Raw genomic sequence first — 26,713 nt, 5'->3', positions numbered from 1 at the left:
ATGCTAACTATGTGCTAGTCATGCTAACTATATAGGGGCAGTGATAGCCATGCTAACTTTGTAGGGGCAGTAATAGCTATGCTAACTCTATAGGGGCAGTGATAGCCATGCTAACTATGTAGGGGCAGTGATAGCCATGCTAACTCTGTAAGGGCAGCGATAGCGATGCTAACTACGTAGGGGCAGTGGTAGCCATGCTAACTCTTTAGGGGCAGTGATAGCCATGCTAACTCTGTAGGGGCAGTGATAGTCATGCTAACTATATAGGGGCAGTGATGCTAACTATGTAGGGGCAGTGCTAGCCATGCTAACTATGTGCTAGTCATGCTAACTATATAGGGGCAGTGATGGCCATGCTAACTTTGTAGGTGCAGTAATAGCCATGCTAACTCTACAGGGGCAGTGATAGCCATGTTAACTATGTAGGGGCAGTGATGCTAACTATGTAGGGGCAGTGATAGCCATGCTAACTGTGTAGGGGCAGTGATAGCCATGCTAACTATGTAGGGGCAGTGATGCTATCTATGTAGGGGCAGTGCTAGCCATCCTAACTATATGCTATTGATACTAACTATATAGGGGCAGTGATAGCCATGCTAACTGTAGGGGCAGTGATAGCCATGTTAACTATGTAGGGGCAGTGATAGCAATGCTAACTATGTAGGGGCAGTGATAGCCATGCTAACCATGTAGAGGCAGTGATAGCCATGCTAACTCTGCAGGGGCAGCGATTGTCATGCTAACTATATAGGGGCAGTGATAGGCATGTAGGGGCAGTGATAGCCATGCTAACTATGTAGGGGCAGTGATGTTAACTATGTAGGGGCAGTGCTAGCTATGCTAACTATGTGCTAGTCATGCTAACTATATAGGGGCAGTGATAGCCATGCTAACTTTGTAGAGGCAGTAATAGCCATGCTAACTCTATAGGGGCAGTGATAGCCATGCTAACTATGTAGGGGCAGTGGTAGCCATGCTAACTATATAGGGGCAGTGATGCTAACTATATAGGGGCAGTGCTAGCCATGCTAACTGTGTGCTAGTCATGCTAACTATATAGGGGCAGTGATGGCCATGCTAACTTTGTAGGTGCAGTAATAGCCATGCTAACTCTACAGGGGCAGTGATAGCCATGTTAACTATGTAGGGGCAGTGTAGCCATGCTAACTATGTAGGGGCTTTGCTAGCCATGCTAACTATATTGGGGCAGTGATAGCCATGCTAACTCTATAGGGGCAGTGATAGCCATGCTAACTATGTAGGTGCAGTAATAGCCATGCTAACTCTACAGGGGCAGTGATAGCCATGTTAACTATGTAGGGGAAGTGTAGCCATGCTAACTATGTAGGGGCTTTGCTAGCCATGCCAGTGATAGCCATGCTAACTATGTAGGGGCAGTGATAGCCATGCTAACTCTATAGGGGCAGTGATAGCCATGCTAACTATGTAGGGGCAGTGATAGCCATGCTAACTGTAGGGGCAGTGATAGCCATGTTAATTATGTAGGGGCAGTGATAGCACTGCTAACTATGTAGGGGCAGGGATAGCCATGCTAACCATGTAGAGGCAGTGATAGCCATGCTAACTCTGCAGGGGCAGCGATTGTCATGCTAACTATATAGGGGCAGTGATAGGCATGCTAACTGTGTAGGGGTAGTGAGAGCCATACTAACTATGTAGGGGCAGTTATTGCCGTGCTAACTATGTAGGGGCAGTGATAGCCATGCTAACTATGTAGGGGCAGTGATATTAACTATGTAGGGGCAGTGCTAGCTATGCTAACTATGTGCTAGTCATGCTAACTATGTAGGGGCAGTAATAGCCATGCTAACTGTGAAGGGGCAGTGGTAGCCAAGCTAACTATAAAGGGGCAGTGATAGCCATGCTAACTGTGTAGGGGCAGTGATAGCCATACTAACTATAAAGGGGCAGTGATAGCCATACTAACTATAAAGGGGCAGTGATAGCCATGCTAACTATAAAGGGGCAGTGATAGCCATACTAACTATAAAGGGGCAGTGATAGCCATGCTAACTGTGTAGGGGCAGTGATAGCCAAGCTAACTATAAAGGGGCAGTGATAGCCATACTAACTATGTAGGGGCAGTTATAGCCGTGCTAACTATGTAGGGGCAGTGATGTTAACTATGTAGGGGCAGTGATAGCCATGCTAACTATGTAGGGGCAGTGATGTTAACTATGTAGGGGCAGTGCTAGCTATGCTAACTATGTGCTAGTCATGCTAACTATATAGGGGCAGTGATAGCCATGCTAACTTTGTAGGGGCAGTAATAGCCATGCTAACTCTATAGGGGCAGTGATAGCCATGCTAACTATGTAGGGGCAGTGATAGCCATGCTAACTCTGTAAGGGCAGCGATAGCCATGCTAACTATGTAGGGGCAGTGATAGCCATGCTAACTCTTTAGGGGCAGTGGTAGCCATGCTAACTCTGTAGGGGCAGTGATAGCCATGCTAACTATGTAGGGGCAGTGGTAGCCATGCTAACTCTTTAGGGGCAGTGGTAGCCATGCTAACTCTGTAGGGGCAGTGATAGTCATGCTAACTATATAGGGGCAGTGATGCTAACTATGTAGGGGCAGTGCTAGCCATGCTAACTATGTAGGGGCAGTGATAGCCATGCTAACTATGTAGGGGCAGTGATAGCCATGCTAACTCTGTAGGGGCAGTGATTGCCATGCCAGTCCAGGGACTGACTGCAGTTCTACTGGAAGTTGCCTTGGTCAAGGTCAATGACTGACATACCTGACATGGAGCAACCAGACCATGCATAGCGCTTTAGGTTAATAGAATATATTAATTAGGCTATGTATACTTCCAAAAAAATGCCACCATCATGCTTCTTTATTTTTTACAAGTAGACAAGTAGACATTAATGAAATGCACTGAATTTATTTCAACATGGCTGACAGTAATAGGTCAGTTTCTTTAAATGATAAAAATAAACAGAGGATCCAGATTAAAACCTCCTTTACTGTGCCTGCTGTTGTCCACTAGAGGGCTCCCTCTGCCAGAAGAACCTCAGGAGTCCTGGGTGGGATGGATTGGATTATTCTGAAAGAGGCAGCATTCAGTCTGGATTATTTAACACACAGCTCTGGTTCCCATGGGTCAAGGTTTCTGAAAGCTAACTGCTGCTAATGCTAGTGCTAATGCTAGCTCAGCCACAGACGTGAGGATCCTTCCAGGATCAATGTGCCATAAAACTCCAGCAACAGAAGACCCGCTGGAGGAGCTGAAATGGAGTTTTCAAAATAAAAGCTGCTGCTAAGCTAAGATGGAAGCGGAGCATCAGAGAGGCTGAGCAGGTGTGGCAGGTTCACCTGGAGAGCCTGGTCTCCTGCTGAACAACATCCCTGATCCCATAACAGCAGCTGAGCTCCTGATGGTGGAGGACGATTCCAGAGCCGCATTCAGTCGGACAGGAAGACACAGAGACAGCAGGTCCTCCATAAGATCTAAGAATTATCTCTCTTTATTTTATTTACACATAGAAAACGTTTGGCACATCTTCTCTTCAAGTTCTTGGTTTTTTACAGCTGAACATTTTTATGGCTTAAAGAGGTTGGAGGACAGATCAGGACTTCTTCACATTGATCAGGAAGCTCTGCTGCACCAGGACATCATCTCTCCGCCGTCACCGCTCATGTTTGGGCGTCCCATCCCCTCTGTCCACCACCGCCACGGTCGGACGGCTCAGCTCCTTGGAGGACGGGTCGGCGTAGAACTCGGCCACCACAGGGCAGTGGTCCGAGGCCACGCCCCCCCACGACCAGTTATCAGGGATCCAGGGATTGGTCAGGCCCTCCCGCACCACCATGCAGTGACCTGTGAGAGGACGGGATGGGAGGACGTTAGACGTGAACGACGCGCTCTGTTCTGGTTCTGGTTCTGGTTCCTGTTCTGCAGAACCTCTGAAGGTCTTAAAACTTCCTGGATATCTGACATAATTCATCCATCGTCCCTCTTTAGGAAATATTTCTAGAACCATGTTTGGTTCTGGACCTAAGAACTCATCAGAACTCATGTTGACTTTCTGACAGGTATGACCCCTCATAGCCTCTGTAGTTCAGTTAGGCCACCACCAGGTGGCAGTAAAACACTGAATGAGAGGAAAACTGATGCCTGCAGTCATGAGAACAAGGAGGAGACGTGACAGGGTTCTGGTTCTGACCTGAGTAGATCTTCTTCAGGGAGCGGCTGATCCAGATGTTGTCCAGACACTGGGAGCCCTGCGGGCAGCGGGTGCTGATGTTGGTGAACCGACCCGATGGAACCAGCGCCAGCAGCTTCTCCCTCCTCAGGACATCCAGCTCGGAGCTCTGAGGAGGACCGCCGAAGTCGCCCAGAACCACCAGCTCCTTCTCACCTGCACAGGGAGAGACGCAGAACCGAACCGTCAACGGTCAGAGCGGCGCCGACCCGGTTCTGGGAGGTGCGGCTCGACCAGCTGACCTTTGAGCGTTTCCTGGATGCTGGAACTGAGGTGCTGACCCGGTTCTTTGGACTCGCCGCTTGATGCGTTCGGCATGTGGACGTTCACCAGCACCAGCTCCATGGAACCCAGCTGAAAGGAGCGACCCGGTTCAGACCAGAGAAAACTGGTCCGGGCTCTTGGTTCTGTAGAACCGTTTCATTCAGACCCAGTTCTACAGAACCAGCTGACCTTCAGCAGACAAACGGTTCTGAGTAAAACCTGAAACTGGATCAACTCACTGAGAAGCAGGCCCGGTACAGCTGAGGCTGGTTTCCGTTGCCGTTGGTAACCGGGCCATCCAGAACCACGGCGTCCTTCAGGTCGATCCCAGACGAGCTGTCCCACAGGAACCCGGAGAAGGTCCAACCCTGAGACACAGAACCAGCAGTCAGGCCAGAACCAGAACCAGAACATGAGAGCAGGAACATGACCTTCTGAGGCCCAACTAGGTGGGGTCACGGCACCACTGCTTTAACATCAACCAGCGTTCAAGAACCGTTTTCTGGATCAGAACCTGTCCAGGTTCTACTGAGATCAAGGATGGTACCAACATGGGTCAGAACCAGGAATCCAGCCGCATCAGAACAAACTGCTGAGCTGTCGAAACAGGGCCTAAAGTTCTGGGCCTGAATGTCTGCTTCAGGTTCTGGTTAGCATAACGACCGCCCGCACCTGGTGGCGAGCTCAGCGGCACTGTGCTGACCCAGTTCTGGCCTGCTCTGGATGTGGAACCGGTCCGACCCGTACCTTGCTGGAGCGTCCGGTGGGCCTCTCGGACACGACGCTTTTCCACACGCCCCGGGTCCATTTCCAGTTCCGGACACTGGCCAGAATCCCCTGGTTCAACTCCACGCAGAACTGGAAGAAAGGATGAGACCGGTCAGAACCGACTCGGTTGGTGTCAGCCACATTCCAACTTTACAGAACCGAGGAAGGCTCAGCACCAAACCAAGGCCCAACTAGGAGAACCCTTCCTGTTCTAAAGAGAGCCCCTCCCCCACCTGTTGTTTGATGTTTCTAGTCTGAGCGGCTGCTGCGTGACGTCACAGCCTGTTGACACCAGAGGACTAAACGTGAGAACAGCAGAACCAGAACCGCTTCTTTCTGTTCAAAGGGAGTTTTTCCTCTCCACTGTCGCTACAAGCATGCTTAGTGTGAGGGATTGCTGAAGAGTCAATGAGTCGATGCAATCAGCTGGTTTTCCTTAGATAGAAAACTTTGAATCAATCTGACTGGATGATCTGGTGAACTGGAAAGTGACCTGAGATGCCAGGATGTGAATTGGAGCTATAGAAATACACTGAATAGAATTGAATTTCAGTTTTAAAAACAAACAGTTCAGATTGTAAATATATGTGAGAAACTCCTTCTGATCCTCATTTTCTGACATAATTTCCACCAAACTTCAGAGGATGTGGTGGTTCTGGCTCTTCTGGACCCAAACAAACGGTTCAGAGACCCGTTTGTTTCAATCGGACGTGTTAAAGCAGGGAAACGTCGGACAGACCCAAAGAAGCTGCGGTGAAGTTTCTGCATTCAGGGGCGGAGCTAGATGGGGGGCCATAGGTGGCCATGGCCTTCCTTAGCCAATCATTGGTAACTCCTGTGGCCACCCCCACCATTTATTTCCCTCATAAATATGGTGGCAGCAGTAATACTCTCAAGTGGAATATTTAAAACATTTTAATTTTTAATTACAATAACTTGACAACAAAAACACTGGTTAATTATTCACATCAATATACTAACATTAAAGAAGTACAGAGTTCATGCTCTATTCAGAATTAGATTTTGTTTTATGGAGCAAAGAGAAAATGATGCGTCTCTGCAAGTCGTCTAGGGGTCTTCAGTAAAATTATAGATAAATATTTTAATAAAAACTTAATAATCAATTTACGTAGATATTAGTGCTGCTAAATGTCAATTTTATGCAGAATAATTGTTGAAAAAGTAGGTAAGTAATGACAAAGGAAAAGATGTTCATACCAGAACTCAAACCTGAAAGATTTTTTTTCCATATTAAGCATATTTTTATTGTTTAGGCAAAGACGTGTTTTCTGCGTGGCGTGATGACGTCGGTGCCCACGCACGCACCCGCCATCTTCTTTTCTGTGTGTCTAACAAACGGCCGACTCTGAAGGAGTAAAGGAGTGCCAGCCAACGGAGAAGATGTCGTCCAGTGTTTCTCTCATGCTAAGCTAGTCCATAAAGTTTTTCCCTGTAAAAGCAAGTGCTGCTGCGCAGGGATGGTGAATATCCCCACATCCACGATACCTTTAACTTAGACAGCAGGGATGTCCAGAGGAGGACAGAAGCATTATATCCAGAACAAAGCGACTCAGGAACAGCTTCCCTACCAAACCTGTGAAGACAGCTGCCCCCTGCAGGAAGACACCGCACACTACAGGCTACATATCTCAACTCATTTTTATCTCCACATTTTTACGGATGCTGGTGGTTTGTTTTTCCCCGGTAGTGTTTAGAATAACGTCTGTTTATCTCAGCTGCTTTCTGCAGCAGCGTTTCAATATGGCAGCCATGAAGACCCTTTAGGAATGTCTCTAAACTAGAAGGTGGTTCTGGTTTATTCTGTCCACTGTGGAGAGACTGTGATCTGAAATTGATGATTTTCACCTTCATGCTGCACCGTCTGCTGCTGCACACAGCAAACATGGATGAAGGGATTTTTTTGTACCACTACTGAGGCAGGCAACATAATTAATTAACAGAAATTTGAAAAACTTCTTCATCAAAAAGAGGTTGTGGAATTTCTATTTCCTCAGATCTTTCCCATTTTTTTCATATTTTCTTTTTTTCAGGAGTTTTACTAATCTGCATGGGTGTCAGCAACATCTCAGATCTGTAAAACTAAAAGGATTGGGGTTTTAAAACTCCATCTGAAAAAGAGAAGTTTGAAATATGAAAATATTTTAGTATAAAAAAATTACTTTGAAAACAAAGCAAAGTTACGCTGAAAACCTTTATTGATTTTCAATTTCTTTACAGCAAAGCGTTCTAGGTTCTGCCATCAATCTGAGCAGATAGATAAAAGCTTATGGGTCAGACAGGAAAGGTTCTGCTGTGAAATAATCCCATCCTTCTTAGCATCAGGTTACATCACTGCTTGCTTCCTAATAGGGGGAGTGGTGGCCTAGTGGTTGGGGCATTGGGCTTTCAATCGTGAGGTTGTGAGTTCGATCCCCCACTCCCACAGACTGCCACTCTGGGTCCATGAGCAAGGGTACTACATACTACCACTAGGGGGCAGACTAAGGGCTCCAAGAAAACAGAGTTCAGTGAACTCCAGTAGCCTGACAGGAGGTAACTGGAGTTCATCCAGGCAGCAAACAGGGGGAGGCAGAGGAAGCTCCGCACACAGACGTCTCCTAATCAGCAGAGCTACATCCTGTAGAGCAGGTAGCAGTTCCTCCATCACAGGGAACAAACACAGCAAAGGTCAGAGGTCACCTCCCACACCCACATCAGCTGATCCAACAGGACAGAACTGGGTCAGGAATGGAGTCAGGGCTGGTCCATGTGGGCCTTCAGAATCTAGAGGATCTGTTTCTAACTCCTGGTACCAGATGGACCAGAAAAAAACAGAACTGCACTGGACCTTTATAGCCTGATCCGTTGAACCTGCCGGTCCAGGCACTCATATAGGACCACTGGGTCGGGTTTGACCCTGTTGGTCTTTCTGACCCTAAAGTATAAACTTTAATTTCTATCAACCCATCTATCAAAAGATCATCCCAGAGCTGCAAAACCCAGAAGCTGGTTCTGTCCGGCAGCAGAGAACTTTGACCCGGTGAGCAGAACTCTGCATCCTTTCAGCTTTTAGCGTTCCCTAAGACAGGACCATTCACTGGGACAGGACGGGTCACCGATACAGGACCGTCCATTGAGACCAGGCTGTCGACTGAGACAGACCGTCCATTGAGCAGCAACGTCCACTGGGACAGTACCGTCCATTGAGACCAGGCTGTCGACTGAGACAGCACCGTCCATTGAGCAGCAACGTCCACTGGGACAGTACCGTCCATTGAGACCAGGCTGTCGACTGAGACAGACCGTCCATTGAGCAGCAACGTCCACTGGGACAGTACCGTCCATTGAGACCAGGCTGTCCACTGAGACAGACCGTCCATTGAGCAGCAACGTCCACTGGGACAGTACCGTCCATTGAGACCAGGCTGTCCACTGAGACAGACCGTCCATTGAGCAGCAATGTCCACTGGGACAGTACCGTCCATTGAGACCAGGCTGTCCACTGAGACAGACCGTCCATTGAGCAGCAATGTCCACTGGGACAGTACCGTCCATTGAGACCAGGCTGTCCACTGAGACAGACCGTCCATTGAGCAGCAACGTCCACTGAGACAGTACCGTCCATTGAGACCAGGCTGTCCACTGAGACAGGACCCTCCCGTAAGACAGGACCGTCCACTAAGACAGCAAAGTCCACTGGGACAGGACCGTCCATTGAGACAGCAAAGTCCACTGGTACAGCACCGTCCATTGAGACCGGGCCGTCCACTGAGACAGGACCCTCCCGTAAGACAGGACCGTCCACTAAGACAGCAAAGTCCACTGGGACAGGACCGTCCATTGAGACAGCAAAGTCCACTGGTACAGCACCGTCCATTGAGACCAGGCTGTCCACTGAGACAGACCGTCCATTGAGCAGCAACGTCCACTGGGACAGTACCGTCCATTGAGACCAGGCTGTCCACTGAGACAGACCGTCCATTGAGCAGCAACGTCCACTGAGACAGTACCGTCCATTGAGACCAGGCTGTCCACTGAGACAGGACCCTCCCGTAAGACAGGACCGTCCACTAAGACAGCAAAGTCCACTGGGACAGGACCGTCCATTGAGACAGCAAAGTCCACTGGTACAGCACCGTCCATTGAGACCGGGCCGTCCACTGAGACAGGACCCTCCCGTAAGACAGGACCGTCCACTAAGACAGCAAAGTCCACTGGGACAGGACCGTCCATTGAGACAGCAAAGTCCACTGGTACAGCACCGTCCATTGAGACCAGGCTGTCCACTGAGACAGACCGTCCATTGAGCAGCAACGTCCACTGGGACAGTACCGTCCATTGAGACCAGGCTGTCCACTGAGACAGACCGTCCATTGAGCAGCAATGTCCACTGGGACAGTACCGTCCATTGAGACCAGGCTGTCCACTGAGACAGACCGTCCATTGAGCAGCAACGTCCACTGAGACAGTACCGTCCATTGAGACCAGGCTGTCCACTGAGACAGGACCCTCCCGTAAGACAGGACCGTCCACTAAGACAGCAAAGTCCACTGGGACAGGACCGTCCATTGAGACAGCAAAGTCCACTGGTACAGCACCGTCCATTGAGACCGGGCCGTCCACTGAGACAGGACCCTCCCGTAAGACAGCACCATCCACTGAGACCGGGCCGTCCACTGAGACAGGATCTTCCGGTGAGACAGGGCCATCCACTGGGACAGGACGGTCCACTGAGACAGCACCGTCCATTGAGACCGGGCTATCGACTGAGAGAGGGTCGTCTACTGAGACCGGGCCGTCCAATAAGACAGACCGTCCATTGAGACAGGGTCGTCTACTGAGAACGTTAGCCCGTCTGCAGCAGCCCTCTCCCTGCATAGCCGTGTGTGTGAAGGACCGCTGGCTCTGATGGAGGTTTAATTGTTTGATTTTGCAAAATGTTCAATAGATTTGTGTTTATCTGACTGTGTTCATTATTATTCCCCCAATAAATGATAAAGGTCCTAATTTATTATAATCTAGAGATCATTGATAACAGGAGGTGAAAAGCAGCTCCAGACGAGCTTTGAATGTGGTGATGTCATCAGTACGCTGCTGTTCCAATTGACCTTTAATCACCGTCAGCTATCAGTAGATAAACAGAGCAGCCATCATGGTCCAGGACCAGAGAGGCTGGTTTTTATGCAACACTAACCCAGTCATGTGTGTGTTTCAGCTAATTGCATTAATCACGCTGCTGGTACCAGTACTGCTGCCTGTTTTCCAGTGTGAGTAATAATGTGGAAGGCACCCAACCTCAGAGAGAGGTTTACTGAGCAGAGGAACGGTGTAAAACAAGCTCTCTGCCTCTGTGACTAATCCCAGCAAACAGCCAGAAGTTTGAAGGTTGAAGTCCAGTTAGCTTCACCCAGTAGCTTCCAGTTTGGCTGCAGTGATTCAGATGTTTGATGCCGATTTAATGCTTTAACAGAAACACGCCTTAATTTCCCTATTCCATTCCATTCCATTCCACTCTATTCTATTCTATTCTACTAAGCTGTTTGAAAGCCCAGTGATTTTAGTGCAGCGCTTCTAGTGGCAAGACCAATAAGAACCAGCCTCCCAGTTTATCTTTTTTATTTTCCTTTAAGGGCAGAAAAGGAATCTGATTTTTTTACCTGAAGGAAATAAAATTCTGACAAACTTATAAAACTTTCCGACTGGCTGAAAAACCCGTTAAAACCCGCAAACGATCTGCTTTTAGTAGCAGTGGGAACAGCTCAGAGACGCGTGTCTACCCGACTCAGTAAGCGACCCGTGTTAAAATTGCCTTTATTGCCTCAGCTCCGCTAAGTAAACAGCGGGAACATCAGACCTGGGTCGATCCGCTAATTTACAAGATAACGTACGAATGTCAACACACCAACACACGTCGCTACTGACCTCATAAGCAGAACCAACTCTGTTTCCATTGGATAAACATGCAGCAGCTCTGCTGAAAGGGATTCTGATAATAGAAAGAAACAATAAAACACACTGACTACGCCCTGGCTTCCTAACATGTTGCTCTCCATTGTTTACTCTCCTGATTTCTGTCACACTAATGACATCATTAATGCTAAATGAGTGTGATGACATCACCAGACACAGCTGCAAACAGTTAGACCAGCTATTTTGAACAGTGGGAAGGGAGATAAAAGCTGATTGTTAGCGGGTCGATTATGTTTTAAAAACACGAGTTAGCCGACAGTTTCAGTGGAACGGAGGAGAATAATCATCTGGTTGACGACTGATGGACAGGAGGTGGCTCATATATCTTCCTGCCTGGAAAATGTTCGCTCCCTGAATCCAGAAAAGACCAAAGACGTGATAGTCCATCAGATACGTGTGCATCGCTCCACATATTCAGGGAAGCAGGTGGTCGAGGTAAAAACCTTTAAGATCATCGGGTCCCTCTACGTGTTATCTTAGGATCTCACTTCCTGAAATAACAGGGAGAGAAACTTCCTCATATCCAGGGGCGCATTTTGAGGGCCGGGGATGAAGGGCTGTAATGAAACCTCCTCCCTGCTCTGCCTCCCTTTCAGCCTCCAAACCCTCTGCTTCTGACCTACTTCACGCTGCGCTCTCATTTCGAGCCGAGGGTAGAGCGAGCAGCCGGGACAGCAGTGGAGGCTTAGGGCGACACGTGGTGCTGCTAAAATGGACCTTTAAGCTCTTCACATTTAGGCAGAAACAGACGACCTACATATTTACTGAGGAGGAGGAGAGGATGATGAGATGTCCAGCATGGAAAATGTTTTCAGGTAGAGAGATGTGGAACAGGTCGAAGCTGAGGACAGGAAGAGGAGAACCTGGATGGGTCAGGGAGGGGAACCACCATGGAGACGAGTGATAAGGCTTCAAAACAAAAGATGTCTGAATTTTTCTTCTTTTCTATTCTTCCTTTAGTTGGATTAAAATCAATTTAAAATTAAGTAATATTTAAAACTCAGAATAGTTCAACAAACCCTCCTGTGAGGCGATCAGAACACACTGGATGGATGTTAGCCTGAGTCTAATAGCCTAAGCGACCTTTAAGGTATGCTAGCGTTAAGAACATGTTGGGCTAATGCTACGTTCAGACCTAAAGCAGCAGGAGCAGCTAAAATGCTCGTGCTGCTTCCTTTTTGATGCTCGAATGAGTTTAGTTCTGAATCGCGGCTGAAGCATCTTTGCTGCTCTAGCTGCACGGTGGTAAAGTGGGTCTGATGCGCGATGGGCGGAGCTACTCTATCCTTTCTCTGCCTGGAACAATGGCGGCTATATTAGCTGTGATCAGCGGGTAGAAAGTAGTTAGAATCTATGTTGAAGTGAGAAAGTCCTCCTGAAAACATGGTCTGTGCAGTCAGTTCATCCAGATTACCATCCTGCCTTCAAAGATTATTTCTCTGTGGGAGCCGCTCAGACCCCCACATACCGGCGCTGCGCTGTCACTGGGAATCCCCAGCAGCAGCTGCCTCAGGCCCGCTCGCCTCTCCAGGGTTTTCCCCTCCTGTTGGTGGCGGCTGGAAGTAGATGTTAGCGTTTTTCAGGTCTGTGCTACAAACTGCAGGCAGCAGGATAATAAAAGCCAACATATTCTGCCGGCAGGTTTCTACATTTGAAGTTAATTTAGGCGTTAATAAACTGTTTCAGAGGAGTGATCATAGCGCTCTGCATCAGCAGTGCTGCGTCTGACTCCCTGCCAGCTCCCAGATCAGCTTCTCTCATTGGTTGATGAGGCGCGTCCAGCAGCTAAAGTTCAATGTATCCAACTCCAGCAGCAAGCTGCTGCGTGCCTCAGATGCTGCGCTGCAGGAACTTTAGCTGCACCTTGATGCGTGTCAACCATCGACTTTGCGTGTAAACCAGCTGCTTCTGCTGCTTGCTGTCTGATTGAAGCATAACACACGATAGCTTGAGGCTCAGGTTCGATCCAAATAGCTGAAACCGTTAAGGTCCACAGCGACCTTCATGGTAGGAGCTCTCTGAATGGTTCTGGCAGTCAGGAAGCTTTTAGCATCAATTCAGTTATTATAGGGACCTCCTGACTATCCCAGTCGCTATTAGAAGCTGAACGGTTTCCCAAAATCCTTTGTGTTTCAGACCGTGTGGCACAGCTTACCTCACAGAGTCTAACATCTTTTCTCCCTGTTCTCTACCACAGATGTTTGGGTTTAGAACAGAAAGCTTCGGATGCTAGCTACATTTGGAGAGCTTCTGGTTTTTGTAGTTCTTTTCCTGCAGGTTGTAGTCCTTATTTTAGCCAGTCATCCATGTGACCCATGGCAGGAGAAGGAACTAGGAAGTAGGAGGTATGATTGAGGTCTTAGGATGGATCCTCAGACTCTGAGCTTCATGGTGGGCCCTAAGCAACTGCTGTCTCTGCTTACCGATCTTTACGCCATTGATCGCAGAGATGGAGTGATTCATTTCCCTCAGAGCTAACCCATGGCAGTCACACCATGCTAACCGATGGCACCGGGTCGCTCCCTACCTTATCCAGAGCCTCTCGCTCCAGCAGGTCCTGCACAGCCAATATCTTGATGCTGCAATGAGAGACAGAGGGAAACGTTTTACATTCATGCTTCGTCATTTTAACAACAGACTGAAAAAACTGTTTTCCTTAGAAGGTTTTTAAATTTAAAATCACAGATTTTGTGCAGCAGTTGGTTTATTTTTCCTTTTTGCTGTTCATCATCTAAGATCTGTATGAAAACCATCTAGAACATGTTGGGAGGTTTGGTTTACACTGCTAGGACCTGGCTGGCCCCTCCCTGATCCTGATCCTTGAACTGGTAGAGCTACCTGTGCTGGGAGGCCTCCAGGTCTCCAGATGTGTAAAGGACGTTTCCAAGAAAACCAGCTGCTGCTCAAAACAGGCGACATGTTGCTTTATTCCCCCACAGCATCGTCTCCACGGCCCCTGGAGCCCATATGGTTGAACCCTTTACAGGGATTTTTGGCTAAAACCCAGAACAGCCTCAGAATCTACCCTGAGAGATGGAAGGTGCACACACAGCCGGGCGCCAGAACCCTGGCCTGGTTCCCTTTACAGGCGCTGCAGTGTTTTACTGTCAGACCTGGACTGGACCGGGTCCAGGTGGGAACTTAAGCCCAGATTGGTTTTCTCTGCTAGCTTAATGTGAAACATTTAATGTCTAAGCTGCACCTCTCAACAAGCATGCTGCTTCATTAAAGGCCGTTCAGCACCTGAGCGTCGTTCCTCTCATGAAACCTGAACCCCATGGATCTACCGGCCTCCTGGAGGAAATCTGAGGTTCTGCACTAAGTCACAGCCATCGACCCATTACTGGACTTTACAGCCCAGTAAAGCTTTATCTGCTGGCATCAGAGGCATTTTCTAAACCAACAGTCAGCTCAATAAGAGGCGGGGGGGTGGGGGGGGCTGTGAGACCTGCATTCAGAGATAAGGAGACAGATCAGATAAACAGACGAAGCAGAAATCCATTAGTTCTGCTACGGTTCTGTGAACTCTTCACCCATCAGTGCCGCAGCTGATCTGCAGTGCTGCAGCACCGCGACATGAACCCCCCCACCACACACACACACACACACACACACACGCACACACGCAGTGTCACAATATCCTTGTGGGGGCCTTCCATTCATTTCCCACTAATTCATATGGCCTAACCGTGACCCTTGCCCTGACCCTAACCATTACCGACACATACCTATCCCTAAACCTAACCCCCACCCCAAGAAGAGAAACTTTCCTTATGGGGACCAGTTGTTGGTCCCCACAAGTACCTATGAGTCCCCAAAATGTAGCATATTCCTAGGAAATTGTCCCCACCAGGTATTAAAGACATGGCCACACACACACACCCCTACTGTTGACTTACATCAGAAAAGGGGGGTGTGAGCTATTAGCGGCTGGCTGGGTTGGTATCCCAGCTGGGGGGAATGAGCTGCCAGTGTGGGTCAGACCCTTCATGCTAATGCCTGCTTTGGCGAGTAGCGGCAATCCCAATCCCACAGACTGCCCCTCTGGGTCCTTGAGCAAGACCCGTAACCCCACACTGCTCCCCAGAGCGTTCATTTTGTTGCTCTGTACTAGTGAAAGTTTAATGACAATAAAAACGCTGGGAAATCAGGTTGCATAAGGATCGTTGCTCAGCCTCGGTTCCCACACATGAAACCAGATCCAGCAGTTCTGCTCCGGGTCAGAGATCAACCCTCACTGGGTTTTTCCTCCAGACAGAAGCTTCAGCAGGAACGAGCCGCTCCACGATGGCCCTGATGGTCCGGTCCAACCGGGTTCAGGTCCGATCTCCTCTTTCTGTCAGTTTGGCTGGAATTTGGATTCCTGTAGTTGCCCATCAAGGCTCCATCAGGGCCCCTCCAGGCTCAAGTTTTATCATGTTCATGTTTTATGGTTTGTAAAGAACTTTATAAAAAATAATGACAGAATAATGACCAAAGGATGTGAAATAGTGATGGTTTCTCCCGGCCTCTGCTGGAAGCAGGAGGTGGGATGAGGAGGTGAGGTTCTCCTAGCTCTACATGACTAGGGGCTGAACATTAGAACCTGAGAGGTGGTGTCCTAAAGCTGTGGAGGTCCTAAACCAGCCTGAACATCCAGCTAGAGACACCATGGGTGGGTTAGAACGGTCTAGTCAAAGTCCACACCTAAATTCATTTAAATATCAGTGATAAAATTCTATTCAGTTTATTTCTATAGCTCCAATTCACATCATGTCATCTCAGGTCACTTTATGGTTCACCAGATCATCCAGTCAGATTGATTCAAAGTTTTCTATCTAAGGAAAACCAGCTGATTGCATCGACTCATTGACTCTTCAGCAATCCCTCACACTAAGCATGCTTGTAGCGACAGTGGAGAGGAAAAACTCCCTTTGAACAGAAAGAAACCTCCAGCAGAACCAGGCTCAGTGTGAGCGGCCATCTGCTGAGGCCCACTGGGGTTCAAGGAGACAGAAGCAGACATAGAAAAAGAAGCATAGATACAAAAGGCAACTGTCAACCAGCTCCACAGAGTCGCTCCACAGGTCTGAGGGCAAACAGGTCTGAGGGCAAACAGGTCTGAGGGCAAACAGGTCTGAGGGCACACAGGTCTGAGGGCAAACAGGTCTGAGGGCAAACAGGTCTGAGGGCAAACAGGTCTGAGGGCAAACAGGTCTGAGGGCAAACAGGTCTGAGGGCAAACAGGTCTGAGGGCAAACGAGTCTGAGGGCAAACAGGTCTGAGGGCAAACGAGTCTGAGGGCAAACAGGTCTGAGGGCAAACAGGTCTGAGGGCAAACAGGTCTGAGGGCAAACAGGTCTGAGGGCAAACAGGTCTGAGGGCAAACAGGTCTGAGGGCAAACAGGTCTGAGGGCAAACAGGTCTGAGGGCAAACAGGTCTGAGGGCAAACAGGTCTGAGGGCAAACAGGTCTGAGGGCAAACAGGTCTGAGGGCAAACAGGTCTGAGGGCAAACAGGTCTGAGGGCAAACAGGTCTGAGGGCAAACAGGTCTGAGGGCAAACAGGTCTGAGGGCAAACAGGTCTGAGGGCAAACAGGTCTGAGGGCAAACAGGTCTGAGGGCACACAGGTCTGAGGGCAAACAGGTCTGAGGGCAAACAGGTCTGAGGGCAAACGAGTCTGAGGGCAAACAGGTCTGAGGGCAAACGAGTCTGAGGGCAAACAGGTCTGAGGGCAAACAGGTCTGAGGGCAAACAGGTCTGAGGGCAAACAGGTCTGAGGGCAAACAGGTCTGAGGGCAAACAGGTCTGAGGGCAAACAGGTCTGAGGGCAAACAGGTCTGAGGGCAAACAGGTCTGAGGGCAAACAGGTCTGAGGGCAAACAGGTCTGAGGGCAAACAGGTCTGAGGGCAAACAGGTCTGAGGGCAAACAGGTCTGAGGGCAAACAGGTCTGAGGGCACACAGGTCTGAGGGCAAACAGGTCTGAGGGCAAACAGGTCTGAGGGCAAACGAGTCTGAGGGCAAACAGGTCTGAGGGCAAACAGGTCTGAGGGCAAACAGGTCTGAGGGCAAACAGGTCTGAGGGCACACAGGTCTGAGGGCAAACAGGTCTGAGGGCAAACAGGTCTGAGGGCAAACAGGTCTGAGGGCAAACGAGTCTGAGGGCAAACAGGTCTGAGGGCAAACAGGTCTGAGGGCAAACAGGTCTGAGGGCAAACAGGTCTGAGGGCACACAGGTCTGAGGGCAAACGAGTCTGAGGGCAAACAGGTCTGAGGGCAAACAGGTCTGAGGGCAAACAGGTCTGAGGGCAAACAGGTCTGAGGGCACACAGGTCTGAGGGCAAACAGGTCTGAGGGCAAACAGGTCTGAGGGCAAACGAGTCTGAGGGCAAACAGGTCTGAGGGCAAACGAGTCTGAGGGCAAACAGGCCCTAAGGGAAACGGTCTGGGGGAAAAACGGGTTGAGGGAAAAGGGGGTTTGGACAAACGGGTCTGGGGGCAAACAGGTCTTCCTTAAAGGAAAATTTAAAAGGTCTGGGGGCCAAACAGGTCTGAGGAAAAACCCAGGTCGGGAGGGCAACGGTCAAGGGCAAACGGGGTCTGGGGGGGAAAACGGTTTCTGGGGGAAAAAAACGAGTTTTGGGGGCCAAACGGGTCTGGGGGCAAACGGGTTCGGGGGGGCAAACGGGTCTAGGAAAGGGCAATAAACCAAAATGGTCTGGGGGCAAACAGGTCTGGGGGCCAAACGGTCCCGAGGGGAAAAACATTCTGAGGGCAAACAGGTCTGAGGGGCCCGGGGTCTGGGGGAAAACCAGGCCCTGGGGGAAAAAACCGGTTTTGGGGGCCCAAACGAGTCTGAGGGCCCAAACAGGTCTTGAGGGCAAACGGGGCTGAGGGCAAACAGGTCTGAGGGCACACAGGTCTGAGGGCAAACGAGTCTGAGGGCAAACAGGTCTGAGGGCAAACAGGTCTGAGGGCAAACAGGTCTGAGGGCACACAGGTCTGAGGGCAAACAGGTCTGAGGGCAAACGAGTCTGAGGGCACACAGGTCTGAGGGCACACAGGTCTGACGGCAAACAGGTCTGAGGGCACACAGGTCTGAGGGCAAACAGGTCTGAGGGCAAACAGGTCTGAGGGCAAACGAGTCTGAGGGCAAACAGGTCTGAGGGCAAACAGGTCTGAGGGCAAACAGGTCTGAGGGCAAACAGGTCTGAGGGCAAACAGGTCTGAGGGCAAACAGGTCTGAGGGCAAACAGGTCTGAGGGCAAACAGGTCTGAGGGCAAACAGGTCTAAGGGCAAACAGGTCTGAGGGCAAACAGGTCTGAGGGCAAACAGGTCTGAGGGCAAACAGGTCTGAGGGCAAACAGGTCTGAGGGCAAACAGGTCTGAGGGCACACAGGTCTGAGGGCCCAAAACAGGTCTGGGGCAAACAGGTTCTAAGGGAAACAGGTCTGGGGGCCCCGATGGACTAAAGGGCAAAACCCGGTCTGAGGGCAAACAGGCCTTTGGGGGGCCCCACAGGTCTGGGGGCACACAGGTTTTGGAGGGCAAACATTTTTGAGGCAAACGGTTGAGGGCAAACGGTCTGAGGGCAAAAACAGGTCTGAGGGCAAACAGGTCTGAGGGCAAACAGGTCTAAGGGCAAACAGGTTGAGGGCAAACGGGGTTTGAGGGCACACGGGTCTGAGGGCACACGGGTTGGGGGCAAACAGGTCTGAGGGCAAACAGGTCTGGGGGCCCAAACGGGTCTGAGGGCAAAAACAGGGGCCCCGGGAAGGAAAACAGGTCTGAGGGCAAACAAGTCTGAGGGCAAACAGGTCGAGGGCAAACAGTCTAAGGGCAAACGGGGTCTGAGGGCAAACGGTCTAAGGGCAACGGGTCTGGGGGAAAAAAGGGTCTGAGGGAAAAACCAGGCCCCCTAAAGGGCAAAAGGCCCGGAGGGCCAAAGGCAACAGTCTGGGGGGCAAACAGTTGGGGGCAAACAGGTCTGGGGCAAACAGGTCTTGGCAAACGGGTTTTCTGAGGGAAAAAGGGTCTGAGGGCAAACAGGTCTAAGGGAAACGGGTCTGAGGGCAAAAGGCTGAGGCAAAACGGGTCGAGGGCAAAAGGTTGGGGGCAAACGGTCTGGGGGCAAACAGGTCTGAGGGCAAAGGGGTTTCTGAGGAAACGGTTGGGGGAAAACCCGGTTCGGGGGGGGCCCAAAAAGGGTTTCTGAGGGCAAACGGGTCTGGGGGAAAAACGGCTGGGGGCACACGGGGCTAAGGGCACAAAAGGTTTCTAAGGGAAAAACGGGGTCGGGGAGGGAAAACAGGTCTGAGGGCAAAAGGTCTGAGGGAAAAACAGGTCTAAGGGCAAAAGGTCTAAGGCAAACGGGTCTGGGGGAAAACGGGGTTCTGGGGGCAAACGGGGTCTGGGGGAAAACGGGGTCTGAGGGCAAAAGGTTGGGGGAAAAACAGGTCTAGGGAAAACAGTCTAAAGGGCAAAAGGTCTGGGGGCCCAAACAAGGTCTAAGGGCAAAAGGTCTGACCCGGGCAAGGGAATGGTCTGAGGGCAAACAGTCTGAGGGCAACAGGTCTGGGGAAAAACCCGGTCTGGGGAAAAACAGGTTTTAAGGGCAAACAGGTCTGAGGGCAAGGGGGGTTCGAGGGAAAAATGGGTCTGAGGGCAAACAGGTCTGGGGGCAAACGGGTCTGGGGGAAAAATTAAAGGGGTCTGAGGGCAACGAGTCTGAGGGCAAAAAGGTCTGGGGGGAAAACCCAGTCGGGAGGAAAACAGGTTTTGGGGGAAACAAAAAACAGGTCTGGGGGCCCAAATCAGGTCTGAGGGAAAAAGGGAAAAAAAAAGGTTGAGGGAAAAACAGGTCTAAAGGCAAACGGGTTTGAGGGCAAACGGGGCCTGGAGGGCAAAAGGTCTAAGGGCACGGGGGTTAGGGCAAACAGGTCTGGGGGCCAATCGGGTCTGAGGGAAATTTCAGGTCTAGGGCAAACGGCTTGAGGGGGGGGGGGGAAAAACCGGGTTTTGAGGGCAAACAGGTTGAGGGCAATCAGGTTTTGGGGGGAAAACCAGGTCTGGGGGCAAACGGGGTCTGGGGGCAAACAGTCTGAGGGAAAAAAAGGTCGAGGGAAAAAACGGGCTGGGGAAAAAAAGGGGTCTAGGGCAAAACAGGGTTCAAAGGGGAAAAATTTTTGGTCTGAGGGAAAATTCAGGTTTGGGGAAAACAGGCCCTTTGGGGGAAAACAGTCTGAGGGAAAACAGGTTGGGGGCAAACGGTCTGAGGGCAAACGAGTCTAAGGGAAAAAGGTTCTGAGGGCAACAGGTCTGGGCCAACAGGCCCTGAGGGGCAAACGGTCGAGGCAAACAGGTCTGAGGGCAAACGGGGTCTGGAAAGGGAAAAAGGTCTGGAGGGCAAACGGGGTCGGGAAGGGCAAACGGTCTGGGGGGAAAAACAGGTTTTGAGGCAAACAGGTCTGAGGGAAATAAGGGTTTTCTGAGGACAAACAGGTCTAAGGGCAATCAGGTTTTGAGGGCAAACAGGTCTGAGGCCAAACAGGTCGGGGCAAAGCAAAACGGGTCTGGGGGCAAACGGGCCCCCCCCCCCCGGGGTTTGGAGGGCAAAAGGCTGGGGGGAAAAATTTTTTGAGGGAAAAACCCAGGTCTGAGGGAAAAAAGGTCTGAGGGCAAACGGGTTTAAATTGGAAAGGGAAAACAGGCCCTGAGGGCAACAGGTCTGAGGGAAAAAAGGTCTGAGGGCAAAACACCCCCTGGGGGCCAAACCGGGGGGCCCCTTGAGGGAAAAACGGGTCTGGGGGGGCAAACAGGTTTGGGGGGCCTTTTAAAACGGGGTCTGAGGGAAAAACAGTCTAAAGGCAAACAGGTCTGAGGGAAAAACCGAGCCCTAAAGGGCAAACAGGTAGAGGGAAAACAGCCCTGGGGCAAACAGGTCTAAGGGCAAACAGGTCTAAGGGAAATTTAAACTGGGGGAAATGAGTTGAGGGGAAAACCCGAGTTTGGAAAAAGGGCTGGGAAAACCCGGGCCCTGGGGGGCAAACGGGGCGGAGGGCAAACGGGTCTAAAGGGCAAACGAGTCTGGGGGCAAAGGTCTGAGGGAAAAAACGGGCCCTGAGGGCACAAAAGGGTCTGGGGGAAAAACAGGCCCTAAGGGCAAAAGGTCTGAGGGCAAACGGTCTGGGGGCAAACGGGTCTGGGCAAAGGTCTGAGGCAAAGGGTTGGGGCAAACGGGTCTGAGGGCAAACGAGTCTGAGGGAAAACCCCGGTTCTGAGGGCACACGGGCCCTGAGGGCAAACGGTCTGGGGGGGAAAAAACAGGTCTAAGGGCAAACAGTTGAGGGCACACAGGTTAGGGGGCAAAACAGGTTTGAGGGAAAACCCCAGGTCTGAGGGAAAAACCGGTCTGGGGGCAAACAGGTCTGAGGGCACACAGGTTGGGGGTTGGGCAAACAGGTCTGAGGGCAACAGGTCTGAGGGAAAAACAGGTTGAGGAAAAAGGTTGAGGGCAAACGGGTCTAAGGGCAAAGGGGTTTCTGGGGGCCCAAAAGGTCTGGGGGGCAAACAGGGGGGCCGGTCTGGGGAAACAGTTAGGGCAAAACAGGTATGAGGGCAAACAGGCCCTGTTTGGGCAAACAGGTCTAAGGGCAAACGGTCTGGGGGGCCCAAACAGGTTTGGGGGCAAAAAGGTCGGGGGGGAAAAACAGGTCTGAGGGAAACGGTTTCTAAAGGCAAACAGGTCTGGGGGCCCAAACGAGTCGGGGGGGCAAACGGTCTGGGGGCCCAAACGGGGTCTAAGGGCAAACGGTTGAGGGAAAACAGGTCTGGGGGAAAAAGTCTGGGGGAAAAAAGGGGTCTGGGGGCAAACGAGTCTAAGGGAAAAAGGGTCTGAGGGCAAACTTTCTAGGGAAAAACAGGTCTGAGGGAAAACAAAAAGGGCCTCTGGGAAAAGGGCAGAAACGAGTCTGAGGGCAAAACCCGGGGGGCTGAGGGCAAACAGGTCTGGGGGAAAACACCTGGGAAATTTTGAGGGCAAACAGGTCTGAGGCAAAAGGTCTAAAGGGGAAAAAAAAGGTCTAAGGGGGGAAAAACAGTCTAAAGGGCAAAAGTCCTGAGGGCAAACAGTCTGAGGGCAAAAAAGGTTTGAGGGCAAACATTTCTGAGGGCAAAAGGCCCTGAGGGCAAACAGGCCCCTGGGGGAAAAACAGTCTGGGGCCAAACGGGGCCCTTGGGGCAAACGGGTTCTGGGGGGCAACGGGTCTGGGGGCACACAGGTCTGGGGGCAAACAGGTCTGGGGGGCAAACAGCCTAAAGGGCAACAGGTCTGGGGGCCCACACGGGTTTCTGAGGCAAACAGGTCTGGGGGCAAACAGGTCTGGGGGCCCAAAACGGTTGAGGGGAAAACAGGTTGAGGGCAAACGGGGTCTGAAGGCAAAAAAAAAAGGTCTGGGGGGGCAAAACGGGGTCTAAAGGGGAAAACGGGTCTGGGGGCCCAAACGGTTCTAAAGGCAAACAGGTCTAAGGGCAACTAAGCCCCTGGGGAAAAGAGGGGAAAAAACAGGGTCTGGGGGAAAAAAAGGGGTCTGAGGGCAAACGGCTAAGGGCAAACAGCCCTGGGGGGCCCAAAAACGGGGGCCTTGAGGAAAAACGGGTTTCCTAAAGGCAAACAGGTTGAGGGGCAAAAACGGGGTCTAAAAGGGAAAAAACAGGTCTGAGGGAAAACGATCTGAGGGAAAAACGGGTTTTCTGAGGAAAAAAGGGTTTTGGGGCCCAAACAGGTCGGGGGGAAAATAACGTTGAGGGAAAACAGGTTGGGGGCAAACAAGGTTTTGGGGGGCAAACAAGTCTAAGGCAAACGGCCCTTGGGGGGCAAAAAGTCTGGGGGAAAAAAAACCAGGTCTGGGGGCCCAAAAAAGGCCCTAAGGGAAAACGGTTGGGGGCAAAAGTCTGAGGGAAAAAAGAAACTTCGAGGGCAAACAGGTCTGAGGGCAAACGAGTCTGGGGGGCAAACAGGCCCTGGGGGCAAACAAGGTTTTAAGGGAAAAAAGGGTCTGAGGGAAAAAGGTTTCTGAGGGCAAACGGTCGGGGGGGCAAACAGGTCTGGGGGAAAACAGTCTGAGGGAAAAACGGGGTTCTGGGGGAAAAAAAGGGGTTCTGAGGGCAAAGGTCTGGGGGAAAAACGGCCCTGGGGGCCACAGTCGGGAGGGCAAACGGGTCTGAGGGCAAACGGCCCGGGAGGGCAAACAGGTTGGGGGCCCAAACAGGTCTGAGGGCACACGGGTCTGAGGGCCAAAACCGGGGGTCGGGAGGGCAAACAGTCTGGGGGAAAAACAGGCCTGGGGGCACACAGGTCTGGGGGCAAACGGGTTTTGGAGGGCAAACAGGTCTGGGGGCAAAACATTCTGGGGGGCAAAAGCCTGAGGGCAAACAGGTCTGGGGGCAAACAGGTCTAAGGGGCCCAAACAGGTCCCGAGGGCAAACAGTCGAGGGCAAACGGGTCTGGGGGGAAAAAGGTTTTGGGGGGCAAACGGGTTTTCCTGAGGGAAAAAGGTCGGGGCAAACGGTCGGGGGGGGCAAAAGTTTTGGAGGAAAAACGATCTGAGGGCAAAAAGGTCTGAGGGCAAACGGGTCTAAAGGGAAAACAGGTCTGGGGGGCAAAAGGGTCTGGGGGAAAAACAGGTCTGAGGGCAAACAGGCTGAGGGCAAACAGGCTGGGGGCACACGGGGCTGGGGGAACCAGGGGGTCTGGGGGCAAACAGGTCTGAGGGAAAAACAGGTCTGGGGCCCAACCGTTGAGGGCAAACGGGGTTTTGAGGGCAAACAGGTTGAGGGAAAAACTGGTCGGGGGGCAAAAAAAACAGGGAAGGGTTGGGGCAAACGGGTCTGAGGGAAAAACGGGTTTTTGGGGCCCAAAACAGGCCCTTGGGGGCACAAGGTCTGACGGCAAACAGGCCTGAGGGCAACGAGCCCTTTGGGGGCCAACACAGGTCGGGGGCAAACAGTTGAGGAAAACAGGTCTGAGGGCAAACGGGTCTGAGGGCAAACAGTTTTGGGGGCAAACAGGTCTAAAGGGCAAACGGGTTTGGGGGAAAAACAAAGTCTGAGGGCACACAGGCCCGGGGGGGAAAAAGGTCTGGGGGCCAAAGGGGCCCTGAGGGAAAAAACAGGTCTAAGGGCAAAACGGGTCTGGGGCAAAGGTCGGGGGGGCCCCCGGGGTCTGAGGGCAAAAAGGTTGGAGGGAAACGGGTTGGGGGCAAACGGGTTTGGGGGGGGGCAAACATTCTAAAGGGAAAACAGTCGAGGGCAAACAGGGCCCGGGGGCAAACAGGTCTGAGGGAAAACAGGTCTGGGGGAACACATTTTGGGGGGAAACGGGTCTGGGGGCCCCAAACAGGTAAAAAGGGCAACTGTCTGAGGGCAAACGGCCTAAAGGGGCAAACGGGGTTTTTGGGGGCACAAAAGGTCTGGGGGGCCAAACGGCCCTGAGGGCAAAAAAGGTCTGGGGGCAAACGGCCCTGGGGGAAAAAACATTTTCTGGGGGGCAAACGGGTCTAAAGGGAAAAAACAGGTCTGAGGGAAAACGAGTCTGAGGGACAACGGGTTTCTGGGGGAAAACCCGGGGTCTGGGGCAAACAGGTCTAAAGGGAAAAACGGGTTTAAAGGGAAACCAAGGTCTGAGGGCAAAGGGTCTGGAGGAAAAAACGGGGGTTCTGAGGGCAAAAAAAAGGTCTGAGGGCAAACGGTCTGGGGGAAAAACGGGTTCTGAGGGAAAACGGGCCCTGGGGGCCCCGGGGGTCTGGGGGCAAACAGGTCTGAGGGAAAAACAGGTCGGAGGGCAAAAAAGGCCCTAGGCAAACGGGCTGAGGGCAAACAGGTTGGGGGGAAAACCCGGGGTTTTGGGGGCAAACGGGGTCTGGGGGAAAACCCCATGTCTGGGGCAAACAGGTCTGAGGGAAAAACAGGTCTGAGGCAAACAGGTCTGGGGGGCAAACATTTCTGAGGGCAACGGGTCTGAGGGCAAACGGGGTCTGGGGAAAACCCCAGGTCTGGGGCAAACAGGCCGGGGGGGCAACAGGTCTGGGGGCACACAGGTCTGAGGGAAAACAGGTCTAAGGGAAAAAGGGTCTGAGGGCAAAGAGTCTGAGGGCAAACATTTCTGAGGGCAAACAGGCCCTTAAAGGGCAAACAGGTTGGGGGCAAAAGGTCTGGGGGGCACACGGGTCTGAGGGCAAACAAAATTAAAGGGCAAAAAAGGTCTGAGGGAAAAACAGGTCTAAGGGCAACGGGTTTGAGGGAAAAAGGTCTGGGGGCCCAAACAATCTGAGGGAAAAAGGGTCGGGGGGCAAAACGGTTTTGAGGGCAAACAGGTCTGGGGGGCACACGGGGTCTGAGGGCACAAAGGTCTAAAAGGGGAAAAACGGGTTTAAAAGGTCCTGAGGGCAAACATTTCTGAGGGCAAACAGGTCCCTTTGAGGGCAAACGAGTCTGAGGAAACAGGTCTGGGGGAAAAACAGGTCTAAGGGAAAAAAGGGTTTCGAAAAAAGGGGTCTGGGGGGCACACGGTTGGGGGAAAACCCGGGTCTGAGGGAAAAAGGTCTAAGGGCAAACAGTCTGGGGGCAAACAGGTCTGAGGGCAAACGGGGTCTGGGGAAAAAAGGGTCTGAGGGCAAACAGGTCTGGGGGGAAAAACAGGCCCTAAGGGGAAAAACGGGGTCGAGGGCAAAATTATTTGGGGGCAACGGGGTCTAAAGGGCAAAACCAGGTCGGGCAAACGGTCTGAGGGAAAAAGGGGTCTGGGGGCCCAAACAGGCCCTGAGGGCAAACGAAGTCTGAGGGCAAACGGGGTCTGGGGGCAAACAGGTCTGGGGGCAAACAGGTCGAGGGAAAAAACAAAAGTCTGAGGGCAAACAGGTTGGGGGCAACGGGTCTAAAGGGCAAAAAGTCTGGGGGGCAACAGGTCTGAGGGCAAACAGGTCTGAGGGAAAAACAGGCTAAAAGGGAAACGGTCTGGGGGCAAACAGGCCCGGGGGGGCCCAAACGGTTTCCTGGGGGGCAAACGGGTTTCTGAGGGAAACGGTCTGAAGGCAAACGGGTCGAGGGCAAACGGTTCTGAGGGCAAAAGGGTTTCTGAGGGCAAACGGGGTCTGAGGGAAAAAAGGGTCAAAGGGCAAACGAGTTGAGGGAAAACAGGTCTGAGGGCAAAAAATTTTGAAGGCAAAATTGAGGGCAAACGAGCCCCTGAGGGCAAACAGTCTGAAGGAAAAACGGGGTCTAAAGGGCAAAGAGCCCGGGAGGGCAAACAGGTTGAAGGCAAACAGGTCTGGGGGAACCCCAAGGTCGAGGGCAAACGGTCGGGAGGGCAAACAGGCCCTAAGGGCAAACGGTCTGGGGGAAACCCCCCAAAAACCGGCAAACAAAGGAGAAAAACTAAAGGGGGAAAAACAGGTCTGAGGGCAAACAGGTTGAGGGCAAACGGTCTGAGGGCAAACAG

General features: G+C 51.6%; 1 protein-coding gene across 1 annotated transcript in view; it reads right to left on the bottom strand.

Moving 5' to 3' along the window:
- Window positions 1-3,471: 3,471 nt before the first annotated feature.
- Window positions 3,472-26,713, bottom strand: part of eepd1 (endonuclease/exonuclease/phosphatase family domain containing 1) — a 29,068-nt gene continuing 5,826 nt past the window's right edge. Inside the window, exons 2-7 of the mRNA XM_038298608.1 lie at window positions 13,762-13,813; window positions 5,244-5,354; window positions 4,736-4,864; window positions 4,475-4,586; window positions 4,194-4,388; window positions 3,472-3,847 (exon numbers count right to left, since the gene is read on the bottom strand). Of these exons, the coding sequence (XP_038154536.1) occupies window positions 3,657-3,847; window positions 4,194-4,388; window positions 4,475-4,586; window positions 4,736-4,864; window positions 5,244-5,354; window positions 13,762-13,813 (790 nt within the window). The 3' untranslated portion in view covers window positions 3,472-3,656. The remainder of the gene's footprint in view (window positions 3,848-4,193; window positions 4,389-4,474; window positions 4,587-4,735; window positions 4,865-5,243; window positions 5,355-13,761; window positions 13,814-26,713) is intronic.

Source organism: Cyprinodon tularosa, unplaced genomic scaffold (assembly GCF_016077235.1).
Source record: "Cyprinodon tularosa strain WSP-4 unplaced genomic scaffold, ASM1607723v1 ctg1110, whole genome shotgun sequence".
Classification (NCBI taxonomy): Eukaryota; Metazoa; Chordata; class Actinopteri; order Cyprinodontiformes; family Cyprinodontidae; genus Cyprinodon; species Cyprinodon tularosa.
Note: the sequence above shows the minus strand (reverse complement) of the source record. Positions and strands in the feature narration are given on the sequence as shown.